The following is a 14623-nucleotide window of genomic DNA, read 5'->3' as shown; positions in this document are numbered from 1 at the left end:
CAACGATAGAGAGGAACTCGTGCTTGCCTTGACTTCTGTAATAAAACTACCTTCTGGACAAGAAGCAGAATGATGTGGTACTGTTTGCGAACTCCCAGGAAAAAAAAAAAAAGCATATCTAAATACTTTTTAGTTATATACCATCTTACAGCATTTTGCACTTATTTCCTGTGGAGAGAGGGAATAATACATGCCTTTACTTAGTCAAAATGCTTAAATTCATAGAAAACAGAACCAGAATGCTAAATATGTAAGCTACTGGTCTCTGAGTACGAGGTATGTACCAAACTAGTTTTAATGAAATGCTTGAGAGACAGTGTTGACAGGAACATTAAGTTATAATCTTTTGTCATTATTGTTGAGACTGATTCCTTATTGGCTATGAATATTGGTTGCATTATCTCCTACGTGAATGTATTCTTAAATTTTACAAAACTCAGTTTCTGATTCATTCACTTGAAATAGTCTACGCTTGATGTACCAGCAGATACAGAAATATGCTGCAATAGTACAACATAAAATTAGTAATTTAACTAGTATCTAGTGTACCTTTTCATTGATGAGACCATAAAGTTTATCTAATATTCCAATATATTTTGGGTAATGGATCAACTTGTTAACACTGTAGTAGTATACAGTGGATTGCACTGCATTTGCTTCCATATTATAGTTTTTATGTTCTGCAGTAAGTGAATACTTAAAACGAGTGTTAAATTACCTCATCTTTTCTTCATGTGTTAATAGCATATATGAATGACTAGGGAGATAAATGAAACATTTCTTTTCCACTGGATCTTTTCTCATCCCTCCAAAACAACTGATTTAAATTTAAGCTCCTTTGGAGCTCAAGTGCTTCAGTTACTTTTTTTTCAAGTTAACATCTCAAGAGTTGGAAATGTTCATAGAATTTGGTTCCTTTTCAAAAAAGGTCTGGAGTGTAAAATGTTGTTATTATTTCAAAACAGGTAGTTCTAAGTATTTTTATTGAATATCTTTAGGTTAGAACCACATGGTTTCAGGAAACTGTTAGTACCTGTTTGGCAGAGAAATAGGTACCCTAGCCTGCAACTGGTCAGATATCTTTTTAAATCAGATTTGAGTTATTTTATCAGATAAGATTATAGTACTGTGGATTGTGCTATATTTGGTTATAGAGTAAGTGACTGAGTTTGTAACAGGGTTGAAAGTTGGACCACTTTTTTGGTCCTGAATTATGGTTGAAGGAGTCTAACTTCCATTACTCTTTAAAAATCTTAGGCTAGGAATCTAATAATTAAAATTGATACAGATATTAATAAATTGTAACTCGGCACTTGTTAATTTTCTCTACTTTATAAAATAATTCTGTAGAATAGAAGGCTTTATATTAGATTTCCTGTTTCTATATGTATAGTCCTACTATAATCTACCTTTACAAATTCTTTCTACATTCAGTGTGAATTCACATTTAAATGGTGCAAAGGTCAGTCATTACAAACTTTCAAATAAAGAAATAATAGTTCTTAATTCTTTGGTTCTTGTCTCCAAAGGCCAAATAATCATTTCATACAGCATAGAAGAATCAAGTATTTAGAGCTTATTGTGTTAGTGCACAGGAGAAGACAACTAATTATTGTTTCTGAAATAACACTAGTCTTGCCAAGAAGCTGTTCTCAGTGCCTGGAAAAAGGGGTGAACAAGTAGAATCAAGTTCTTAAAAATGTTTTACATTTTGTGTCATGTTCCGGTTGTTGTCAGTCCCTGTCTGGTCAGTGTGCACTGGACAAGTCTTGCATATGAATGCCTGTTTACATTTGAGCATTTCTTTCTTCCAGTCAGTGGCAATGGAAGATGCAATGCTGCAGTGCCTGGCAGTTCTCCTGGGCTGCGTCAACTACTTAGACTCCTTTCTAAAGGTCTCCATGCCATACTCAGGCAGTACACAACAATCTCAATCTGAGTGATGAACCTCCTCCAGTTATGTGCTTCACTTTACCATAAACAGATGAGTGTGCAGTGTTTCACTAAGTTAGTATTTAAGAAGAGGTGCTAGCACTAAAACGTAACCAAAGAGAAGAGTTTATAATTTGATTCTTTATCTAATCCTTACTGCCTAGATGAGGAGTGTGCCTTGAATTGCAACCTGGGCAAGGGTACTAGGTAGTTATTTTTGTCTTTTGCTTATCTGAAACGTCAAGATTTTAAGTGAATTGCCTATTTTAGTCATGGTCTTCAGCATTTTTAAAAAGAAAACACTTTTATGTCAAGTATTCCTACACAGCACTGTAACTTGTGATTCCAGGTATGAGAGATATGACAATACATTCCCTTTATCAAATCCCCTGTAGCTATAATATGGGGTGAAAGGAGGAACCCTGTCTGTCAAGGACAAAGCAGGCGCTTTGGGAGCTGGGGAATGGGGTAGAAGAGTATTGCTGTGGGAAAGCCTCAGTGAGCACAGAACTGTAGGGTTCTTTTCTCTGGTATCAAATGCTCTGGTTTGTCTCGAGGGGAGAAGACGTGATGGAAACCTTGTATTGTAATCCTTGAAGTATCCTAAGTTCTATTCTCTTTCTGTCAAAAGGCAAAATTTGGGCTTAAACAATTCTAACATTAAGGTTTTCATAGCAATGTGACTTGTCTGTATATAGTGAATATTACTCTGCTGTATGAAACTCATATTTTAATTCATATTCAATATTATGTGGGTACCTAAATGTGGCTATTGTTAACATCTCAGAATTATACTTGTTAGTCTGTTTGTGAATTAACTGGAAAGGTAACAATTTCTCTCTGCTTTTAAGGTAAGACATGCTTTGTCCTGCATATCAGAAACAAGCAGAGCATTGTTATGTCTTTGGAGTTACGATATACGATTTGTAAATGTACAGCTTTTAAGTTGCTTGTGTCTGTAAAAGATGAGTGTAGGACTGTGCTGAATATTCAGAATGTTTCATTCTGTTGACTGTTGAAGTGTTACTATACTTTTGTTCAACTGCTGTCCTATAGCACTGTGGGAGATACTGATTCCTTCTCCCCCATCCTCCCACTGGTACTTGGCAAAGCAACAGAGTATCTATCTGTTGCATAAGATGCCCATCAAATCTTTATTTCCTCCAAGCTGAAGCAAAGAAGGATACTGATTGCATTTTTTTCATCTCCAAAAATATTGCATCCAGTACTAGGAGTATAAGCTAGGTTAGACTTTCTTAACTGTTATAGGTATGTCACAGAAAAATCTTGTCACAAAATACTGAAGTAGCACATTGATTTAGCTGGGAGGGAATAATGTGTTAAAATGTTTATGGAAAATTTAAATAATTATTAAATTATTTAAATTTTGAGATCCTAATATAGCTGAACATATAGATGAAATGACAAAACAAGCAAACAAAATAATTTAATTATTTCAACCAGAGTTGGCAGCAGCACTTAATTGATGTGATGCAGCAGTTAATAATCCTACTATATGTACTTAGTATGAGAAACTACTTGCTTCAGACAGACATAGAGGCATGGCTTATAGCTACAACTTCCCCAGTTTTCTGTTTGTCAGTAAAAGTGGCATATATCATAAGTTTAATGGTGAGATAAATGTACAAGTATAAACTATAATTAAAATATAGAGTTTGGACTACCTTTGTAATTGGATGTCTAGTGGAAGTACATAATGTTTGGTGCACAGATATCTTGTAAGTTGTAAGTTGTTTTTATGTATTTCAAGGCTCAGGAAGTTTTTTGAAGGGGGGAAAATAGCAATGTTCTGAATTAGAGGTAGATTCCTCCTGATTCTGTGTATATAGATGAACTGAATAATCCTTTCTAGTTTACAAATTTCTTTTTAAAAAGTAAACTAAGCTCAAATACTTGCATCTGTGTGGTCACACTTAAAACTTCTGAGATTTATTGGGTTTTTTGTTTAACGATGATAGCCTTCATACCCTTCAAGTATTTTAGTTCCTATTTCTTTGCCTAGCAAATATTTCTATTTAACTGCTCAAACACCAGAGTTTGGGGTAAAGATGTAAAGGGGAAGAAAAAAACAAACCTGGAAAGCACTATTGTCTAAATAACTTAAAATTTTGCAAGTAACAACAGGTTGCCTTATTAGAAATGTGTGAGTATCCCAGATCTCTCTGTTCAATAGCAAGAGGAGTTCTCATTGGCCAGGACTCAGAATCTTGAGCTTCTTGGCATACAAAGTTAAGTGAGAGGAAGGGAAATGAATGTGAAGGAAAGCTAGAGCAAGTAGAACAACAAAGAATTACTAAATGGAAGCCTCTGCTAAAGCTGAACTAAAGGTAGGAGTCAGAAACATGCACTTTGGATAGCAGTCTCTCTACCCAGAAAAGTGGAACAGCTGGTTAAAAATCATTAATATTAGTAAAGATATTTGATACTTCACAAAATTAGTATTTTGAGCTTCAAGAGCTTTGTAGATGCTTAGGTTTATGGATTTCTGCAATCTACAAAAATTTATAATACTGTTGGCCAGGTGGAAAACTACTTTCAACTGTGCCATTTTCTAATCTATGTCCCTTTGGATGAATGCTTGTAAAGCACTCCACTGCTAATGTTCCTTACGGTTGTATATTTGTCCTTTATGCTTGTACATGTTTTTTGATACTAATAAGGGTTCAGGTGATCATGTAGGGACAATGAGAACTGTGATTCCCTCAGAGAAGTTAATTTGAAACAAGGGTCAAATCCTTCGTACCTCAATATGCTAGTGTGACAGCATTAAAGAAGCTGAATTAATAACATAGAGTTATAGCAAATGACTTTTCACTCTAGATAGCACTTGAGAAATTTATATTCTGGTCAGAGGCCACCTCTAGCTCTAGGTGCAGTTGACCAACTGTGTGTTCACTGCAGTTTCCTGATCCCTTTATCGCTCTTTATAGGCTAGCTACTGTAAACCTGTTATGTTCAATATTGCTAATGTATTTCCTTTTAAATGCCCTTTTCCTTAGTCCAAAATAAGGTTATACATGAACATTTTTAACCATGGGTGTTCAAGGTTTCAAAATTTTCCCACAGGCAATATCCTGCCTGAATAACTCTAGTGATTTTTTTTGCAAGAGTAGTTTATTTTATGTTCTGCAATATCCATCCTAGATCCTAACTACCTACTAAGGTTTAAGGCGACTATGGAAAATAATGATGATCATAAAAGATGATATTGCCCAAATTATCTCTGTATTTCAATGAGTTTCATGGCCTTAGCAGAGTTTTAATTAAACTTGTATAAGAACTCATTATCTATTTAATGATGTTGAATTCAGTTTTCATTGACTTTAAAATTAAGGATATGAATGGGACTGAGAGCTAGGACACAAGGTTGAACTTAACTGTTTAGTTTTTTTTAACTTTTATCTGTATATCAGAAGTGGTTTTAATACCTTGGAAAGGTCATGTGCTAATCCTCTTCACAATGTAGTTATTTTGAAATCTTAAAATTTGATGTTGCACAGTGTGCAGTCGTTCAGCACTAATGCATGTGCTCCTTTCACCAACTAAAATTTTTAGATACAGTGCAAGTACAGTCTGTAAATAAACAAGTATTAACTTTCAACTTTTATGAAACTTTAGCTAAGAAGTTACTAATAATCTTGTGAAATTAACTTACTGAAACTTTTCTCATTTTGACTCTTTGAATCACCTAATACTTAGTTATCTCTCTTTTTTTTTTTTTTTTTTTCCTCTTATGCAATTTTCTACATTTTGGTCAGTGCATGAGGACAGTCACATGAAGCCTCCATTTGGCTAATTTGTAGAATGTGAATTTCTGAAAAACTATCCAAATACTTTCAGGATTAACTGTTTCAATCTCTGAATTAATTAAGATAAAGCTTTTAAGGATACACAAACTAAACAAACTTGCATGATATGAGTCATAACATATTACAATAAAGTTAGACATTAAGATACAGATTTAGAAACAATTTACTGCTACATACTTTTTCTGCATATTTTTCTGTACTGTATTTTCGTTAAAACATAGAAATTTTTTTAAGTGAACTATTTTCAATGAAAAATTTCAGTTGTCATAGCTAAAGTGATCCTTTTTTCCCTTGTAATACTGAGGAGTTTCAGCACAAAATTCTAGGTTATGCAAAGAGATTCAGGATAGAACTTGCCTTTGTATTAAAAGGTCTTAATGCAGAAATCAAATCTTGAGGAAAAGAGGATGTTTTTATTATTATTTATATTCTAAATGTTTCAAGCAATATCTTTCCATTTAATTAGGGGAAAACTGACTTGTGTATGGATGAATACTCTCTGTGCTGTGATTCATCCCAAAGACATTGTTTAAGGAATTCAGTCTCCTGTGTATAAAACAATCCTACATTCTTTAGTAAATCATCATTAATTTCAAAATAAAAACGATTACTGAAACAGTTCCTATTAAGAGCAGCTCAGAAGGTAGATTTTTGTATGGAATTAAATAAACGAATTCAACAAACCAACAAACAAAATGAAGTGGCTTTTCAGATAAGTCTTTGTCAACTTGTCAACTTTTTAGAGCACCATTTAAAAAAGGCTTTCTTGTTTCTTAACCCTTTAACATCTCAGGTTATAGGGATAAAAATAGGAAAACAGTAAGTGGTTTATAGACATTTGAAATCTGCCAATGCATTTGGCAATACTGTAAGTTTGAAGAGACATTCCAACCATTTGTGAGTTTTGTTACTTCACAATGAAATAAATGGGGCCATTAGTTATGATTCACATAGTATGTGTTTACATGTATTTTACTTTTTCCTCTAGGAGCTGAGAGAAATACACAACAAACAGCAACTACAGAAGCAAAAGAACTTGGAAGCTGAGAGGCTGAAACAGAAGGAACAAGAAAGAAAGACAGTAGAACTGGAAAAGCAAAAAGAAGCTCAAAGGTAGCAAACGTCTCTAATTTAAGCCCTTTAAATAGAGGTGTTAGAGTGCAAATCATTTTGCAAACAAGTAAAAGAAACTTAAGTTCTCGGTAATATATTGCTAAATGGCCAGGATTCCCAAGACCTAGACCAAGTTTGATTTCAGTGCAGAGGATCCGTTTTAAAAGTTGGGGAATTTCTTGATTTATCCTTGAATGAGGAGCATGTTGAGGAGATGAACTTTCTACATCTGTCTGTGACTCTTTTAACTGCCAGTGATACGTACAGATTTCAGCAGTGTTACTTAAATGTGTAGTGTGCTTCTACATCTAAAGAAATTCTTGAGCAGTGTAACTAACTTAGCTCTTTCTTTTATACTAACATAAAATGGAGCTAAGTTTGTTTTTTTTTTTTGTCTCACACTTATTTATATAAAATGAAGGGCATGCAGGCTACACACCAATTCTATTCTGTCATAATTTATCAGTAGCTGTTTGATTTAATTTTTAGCAATTGTGGGGGGTTTTTATACTCAATATTAACAGATGTTGGTGAAGAGACAAAAAGAAAACAAAGGCCTGGGAATAAGAGATCTTAAATTATTGGTTATAGCATTACATGATCTATAACCTAAAGTGAATTGATAGCCTGTGTGTTACTATTTGGTGAGTGAAGTTAATTTTTACATTTCAGGCAAAACCAATGCAGGGTCTCAGTGAAAACCATATCTTCAAAGAGAAATCTTATACGTAGAAAGCAGTTAAGTTTAGATAATTCTTAAATCATTTACATAAACTGAATACCTTTAAAGATCAACTTCAGAAATATCAAACTTTCTAGGGAAACAACTTTCAATCATGAGGAAATAGCTACACTTAAATATGGTAATTCCTTGAAAACAAGAAGTTTTCCAGCTGAAGTACTGGAAGTGTAGGAACATTAAAAATATTCTGTCTCAGAACATTAAATAAAATACTCTGCTTCCTTCCAGAAAAAACAGAAATTTAAAAAACAGATTTAAAATAGGAAAGACTTCTGCCATGGAAAACTTCATGTCTGACTTTTCATGCTAGTTCAGCATTCAGACACTATTGATAATGCAAAACTTCTTGCTGCCCAAATATTCAAGCTTCTAAATTGCAATTGGTATATCTGATAATGAGCAGTCTCTCAGTCTTACTGATTTCCAACAGACAGCAGAATGAATAAGGTAAATGATTAATACTCATAACCTGGATACTCCCCCTTAGTGATTACGGAAGTATGCTGCCTTTTAATAACTCTAAAGCAGAGAGAATAATCTAAGAACATAGTTATGTGCACTATAACCTGTGACTAAATGGATATAACCACAATCACTTTCTTAACAATTTTTTGTTGGTAATTATGCACTGAATTGTGCACATAACTTAATTGAGCAAACAAAAATACGGACATACATATTTGGGGATGGTAAAGGTCTTTTTGAAGACCCTCTATGGCTATTTAGTCTCAATTAGCTTAAGGTTAATTCCAGGCAGACTTGCATGATTCTACATGAGTAATACACAGTTCAGAGGGGAAAAAAAACCCTTTGCGTTTGACTAAAATGAGTAGAACTTACTCTTGGTGTTTGGGATAAGAACTACCTGAGTGGTATAATGCAGTTGGTGAGAGAAAAATAGAAACTGAAAAGAGTAAAAGCAGGTATAGGTAAATCCCAGATGAGAGGTCCTATTCCACAATAATTAACATAGCAGGAGTCTTGAAGTAAGGAAAAGAGTGAAATATCAAGTTTTCTGTTCCTAACCCCAAGTTGTAGCTCTCACACCTAGGCTTGTGTTTCTTTTCTGTCTATTCTTATTCCCTGCCTTGTCTTCAACTCGTGATATTAGCTTCCATAACAATCAAAGAAGAAATTCCTGCAGCTTCTATGGAAGGAAAAAAGAAATCACACACAACCCCCACTTCCGCGGGATACATTTTTTGTCTGCTATTCTCGGTCCAGCAGTTAGAGCAAACTTGGTTTATAGGTATGGGAAGAGTTAATCACTCTGCTGGAACATAATTAAAAACTCAGTTTCCTATCTAAAGCCTATCTGACTAAACTCACCAGGTAAGACACTACTCAAGTCAAAAGAAAACTGAGCTCTGTATAGCTATGTGGTACAACTTCAGTGTTGCAAGAAACTGTTGAGTAATTGGCTCTGAATACTTTGTAAATGAACATAAGGAGGACAAATTAAGTTATTAAAACAGAAGGCTGTCAGAACAGTGAATTTATTAACTTGTTAGATGAGTTAACATTGAACACAGAAAACTGTAGCAGTTTTTCATAGAGGAGGAAGTGATACTCTTCACATTAGTGTCTTAACCTGTACTCATGGTATACAGATGTGGAATATTGGAATGGTATCAGCAATTTTATTGAGAACCAAAGATATTTTTTTTTTTGAGCTTGTAAGTTAGTAGCTGCCGTCTTAGATACTGAGTACCTTGGCATCTTTCAGAAAATATTCTTGTCAACTCAACTCAAAACTTACATTGATGGAGATGAGATTTTTGCACTGTGGTGCCAACCTACTGTTTGGAAAGTGGATGTTTCCCCTTAAGGAATTCATTTTTTTTTTCCTCCTCACAGTTTTTGTCCAGGAACTGATGTTGTCTTTGGACAAAATAGATTCTATATAGTAGGCCAAGCCTGTGATAACCAGCTTGTCGTCATGCGTTTGTCACTAATTTTCTAAGTGTGAAGAAAGTATAGAAGTGGAATAGGTCATGGAACAAAATAAAGTGCACCTGTTGTAGCCATTTAGAATTATCTTTACTGGTGCAAAATGTTTCTGGCAGAGAATATTTATTCTTTTCTTCTGTTGTCTTATCCTCTGTTGGAGAGGAAGGATTTGCTGGCTTTCGCAGCTGGAATGTAAAATTTTCTGAATAGTTCTGCAAGAGTGCTGTATGAAGCTTGCAGATATTTTTACTTCCTGCCCCTCAACAGGAGGATCAGGACTGCCATATTTTCTGATTACTGTTGCTTTTTTGTTGTTTTGGTTTGGTTTGGTTTGGTTTTTTGTCTGATTGGGCTATTTTGAGTCTTACTTAAGGATGTTTGTGGCTTTGAGAAAATAAGCAGAACCAATTTGTTTGATTGGTATTCCTGACTTCTTCCCATGTTGTAGAGCTGAAGTCAGTCCTGAGCAGATAAAAATTGAAGTGTATAATTTACTGCTTATTTGGTTTCAGGGAAAACCTTATGGTAAGAATTCATTATTGAAAATGTCTGGTGATAGCCATGGCTGATATCTACAGGCCTAGATTAAATAAAAGAAATTGAGGGATAAATGAAAATGATAACTAGCAATGCTGATATCATGGGTACTCAGATTTCTTGAATTAGACTGCTTGGGAAGAGATTTTGAAAATCAGCCTTACAGTTACATGGAACCAAAAACCTTATGTCTGCGTTCTTGGATGCCGAGGAGTTTTGTTTCTTCAGCCAAGGGAGATTTTTTTTTTCCCTCTTTTCTTCCTCCTTTCATCGTATGGTTCATCACTTAAAACAACAGCATAGGATTTATGAATCTAATGGAAAATTATGAAAAGCGAATATACAAATATTGAGTCCCCAGGTTGAGACACAGCTGTTGTTGAATTGAAGAGGTGGGACTGAAAGTGTAAGGTACTGAGTATTATAAAGCTTATAGTATTCAGACCATTGCGAACTGATTAAGATACTGTTCTAGGATACCTGTGTAAAGTTTCATACAATAGTTAGAAAAACACAGCTAAATATATTTGTTTTCATGTCATTGAAGATCAGAATCACAGAATCACAGAATTGTGGTGGTTGGAAGGGACCTCAGAGATCATCGAGTCCAACCACAAAAAAACAAACAAACAAACAAACAAACAAAAAAAACCAAAAGAAACCACACCACCCACCACCTAAACACACAACAACAACCAAACCAAAAAACCATCACCCACCCACTCAGCAGCCCACGACAAACCAATAATCTTGGGCACTAGAGCATGCCCTGAAAAAACATGTCTACACGTTTCTTAGACATGTTGAGAAAGACAATGAGAAGACATCACAGTGTCAGTAAAGAAGGTAAAGTTTAGCATTTACAAATCCCTGAAGAACTCTAACAAGAAAAAGTAGTGTTGAATGTTTTTTTCCTATCTTACATTCTGCTGCAAAACATAACTGGTTTGTCATTTCTGTACGCTCACGTTGCTCTGTACCTCTTTTAGAGTTCTGTGGAATTGGATTGCAAAGGTACGGAATTGACACATGATTTAAAATTAAAAAATAAAGGTAGTTTTTTTTCAACGCAAAGACAAAGCAACTCAAGGTAATGGAGGCCTGTGCTTAGTAGTAGGTTGCATGAAATAGTGTTTTCTCACTTGTCTGAGAGTCACAGTTCTTTCTTTATGAATATATATGGAGTCATATCAAATCTTTCTGAATATTTGTGCTTTGTCCTCGAGAAGTAATTGTGCAAGAAGATGATGTGGAGTGGTAGATAACTCACCAAAATAAAATTAACAGCTCCTACATGGTATACAATAGCCATAAAGACTATGCTTTATACTATAGGTCACACAAGGACAACTAACTTTTATGGTCTTTTATTCGACTGGCTTAAAAAACACCTAGTTTGTCCAACAGGCGAATCCAGGACCGGGACAAGCAGCGGCTTGATCGTGTGCAACCAGAAGAAGAGCTTCAGTGGCCAAAAAAAATTCAGGAAGATGAGAAGCAAAAAAGGGAAGAAATAACCAAGAAGAAGGAAAGTGAGGATAAGGGGAAACAGGAAATGCAAGAGAAACTGAGTAAGCTTTTCCAACCACATCAAGAGCCAATCAAGCCAGCTGTCCAGGCCCCTTGGTCAAATGCAGGTAGAGGAAAAAATCAGGAAGTGCTGTTGCACGTCCCTCTTCAACAATTCTTTTCTGTTTTCGATTTAATTCGGAAGAATATTATGTTTTAAGACTGGATTCCTAGTCTTACCAAAGTAAATAATGTATGGATTGAGCTCTAGACTCCAAAAAGTTGTTCTTTTAGGCTTCACTATACTTCCTAAAAGTATGGTATTTAGCAGAGTGTAACACATAGTTGATGAGATTCACAGTGCCAACTGAAGAGACAGCTGTAGCTGTAACTTGTTGTAAGATCTTGTTGCAAGATGTCAAAAATTACTTCTGTACTTTTCTTTACAGTTCATATTTTGGTGTGGAATATATGCCTTGAGATTTTTTTTAGAATAGTAGCAATATGTAATTCAGTTATCCTTTTTCCTCTTCTCCATGCACGTTGTTTACTGAACAAATGACCTAAAGTCGAAGATTTAATCCCGTTTTATCTGCTATACATATGATCACTTTCAGCTGAGAGCTTTTTCTCTGCATTATAACCTGATTTTTACCCATATTGGGAATCATGGTTCCTCCTTAACTGGATGATACACAGACAAGAGAACTGATTGGGAATGTAATATTTGTTTAAATATCTGACCAAAGATTGCATAAAGGGGAGATTACCTTCTATCTTTTTGCCGAAATCCAGAATTGACTTAGTCTAGTATGTCCTCTTGCTAGGTTTCATTTGTGTAGAGTAGCAGAGCGCACTTTTGTGACCAAATAGGAATTGCATTATACAAGAGCAATTAGGCTTGTATTTTTGAAGCTTTTCTGTATTTCTCTTTTTCTAATAATGCATTTTTAGCATGTAATTTTTTTAAAACGCCATCTGTAAGTGACCTCTTTTCAGCCAATTGGTATGTAGTAGGACATTTTGAAACATCTTTCTTGGAATTATAGTCAGGCTGCAAATGAAGATGCTACACAAGCAGGCTCTAAAAGTATTTGGAATACCATTGATATATGCAAGACTATCAGTGTTTGAGTTGAACCTGTGGCTGATGAGATTTAACCTACAAAATAATTCAAGCATTTGAGAGGTTACATATATTGCATCATATGTACATGGTTCTTTCTATGAAAATAGTTGTATATACCGTAAAAGTCAAAATACAGTAATATTTTACCTGATCTTTAGAAAAGAAAGTAGTAAGAAAATTGTATTTTAAAAGATTCCTTTTAGTATTTCTCCTTGTGTATGAGGGAGATAACATACTTTCTACAGACAATGTAAGGCTTGTTAATTTTTGTCTCCGCTTTCACCTCATTTTTCAAATATTTAAAAATAATGTATTTTGATTTTTTTCTTTGTATCTGTGTTTTTTTTCCTTTGCTCAGAAAAAGCTCCTCTAACTATTTCTGCTCAGGAGGATGTAAAAATAGTGTATTATAGAGCTCTGTATCCTTTTGAATCAAGAAGCCACGATGAAATCACTATTCAGCCTGGCGACATAGTCATGGTAAGAAGGGGTTGTGATATTACTTGAAAAAATTACTTAAGCTTTTGCACTTGAGTGATTGAAATTATGTATGGCAAGACTTTTTACAGACTTGAGACAAATATTTCAGTGAGTACCAAAATGATGTGATATGACATAGTAACCCTATTATAATAATGGATAGTTTCCTACAGTTCATTGTAAGTGCAAAGTTTAAACGTAATCTATGAGCAGATCCTATCAGGTTTTTTTTATGCTGAGCTCTGTGTGTCTGTCAATGTGTTTGAAAAGGTTCCTATACAGAAGGTATCTCAGTGAGAGGTTTCTTGTCCTCCAAGGTACCTGGAGAATAAAGTTACTGTTATTTTCTTTTGAGAGAGTGGCTATTATGTGTGGAATCAAAAACTGACTTTGATAAATAGAGTATGTTTCCAATGAGAAATTTGCCTCTTTAAGGGGAGAATACAAGAGAAGTGTTAAATTTGTAATGTGGAAAATTGCCTTTGTTAAGAGAATGTTATGTCCAGTGTAATACTATGTGAGACAATTACACTAAACTACAAGGCTACACTTGTGTCATGATCACATAAACATTAACGTAGTCTCTCTATAGTGGTGATACTTCTTCAGTAATACTGGCAATTTTTTATACAACTCTTCTAGTGACAGTTTTTGACATAATGATCTAGTGTAATTGTAGCTTGGAATAGTTTGTACAATAATTTACTCTGTTCATTTTTTAATCTACTTAACTCTTTTGTGAGATACTTTTACATTTATTTTCAATAGAATATACAGTAGGTAAAATGGCGTTTATAAAAAATTGAAACTTCAAAACCTAAAAGTTTGGTTGGAGGTGTGTTAATAGATAATAATTTCCTTTCTTTTTTTCAAGTAGATGATGAGATACAGGGATATGGTCAAACTATAACTGTCATGTTAAACTCTAAAGTGATAGTCTGTCTCAAATGATCTCCAAAATTGTAATCATGTTATTAATGACTGCAGTTCTTAAGTGTGTATATTAATATTAATAAATTACTACTATGTAGTAATTTGCATATGTATATTCATAATGAAAATTCCGAGTGCAACTATTGAATGCTACCTTGTTCACTGTGGGAAAGTATATTCCTTGTAGTGTTCCACCCAACAAAATAGATTTTAAGAGCTATTGTGTTTTGCCACAGTTCAGTAAGAATGGAAAAAATACGCTATGTAGACTCTCATAAGTTGTTATGATAACTATTTTCTAGAAAGCATGTATTCTGGGGAGATGAGGCTTCATCTCTCAGCCTTTTGGGTTTGTTTGTGTGGGTTTTTTTATTGACTCAGCTCTGTCACATTGAAGTGTTTGTGACATTAGAATCTGCTTTTGGAAAATAAAGGGTAAATCCTGGATTAGTAGCACTACTGAATGAC

The 14623-nt window shown here is 34.4% G+C and overlaps 1 protein-coding gene across 5 annotated transcripts in view; it reads left to right on the top strand.

Annotated features, from left to right (window-relative positions):
- The window catches only part of ITSN1 (intersectin 1), a 143802-nt gene that overhangs the window by 67804 nt on the left and 61375 nt on the right, over positions 1-14623 (top strand). For 4 of the 5 annotated variants that reach the window (XM_014938097.1, XM_014938098.1, XM_014938095.1 and 1 more), the window contains 3 exons: positions 6751-6875; positions 11512-11741; positions 13101-13222. In XM_014938097.1, the coding sequence (XP_014793583.1) occupies positions 6751-6875; positions 11512-11741; positions 13101-13222 (477 nt within the window). The remainder of the gene's footprint in view (positions 1-6750; positions 6876-11511; positions 11742-13100; positions 13223-14623) is intronic. The other variant, XM_014938096.1, reaches the window with a different exon arrangement.

This window comes from Calidris pugnax, unplaced genomic scaffold (genome assembly GCF_001431845.1).
Source record: "Calidris pugnax isolate Ruff unplaced genomic scaffold, ASM143184v1 scaffold25, whole genome shotgun sequence".
NCBI lineage: Eukaryota > Metazoa > Chordata > Aves > Charadriiformes > Scolopacidae > Calidris > Calidris pugnax.
Note: the sequence above shows the minus strand (reverse complement) of the source record. Positions and strands in the feature narration are given on the sequence as shown.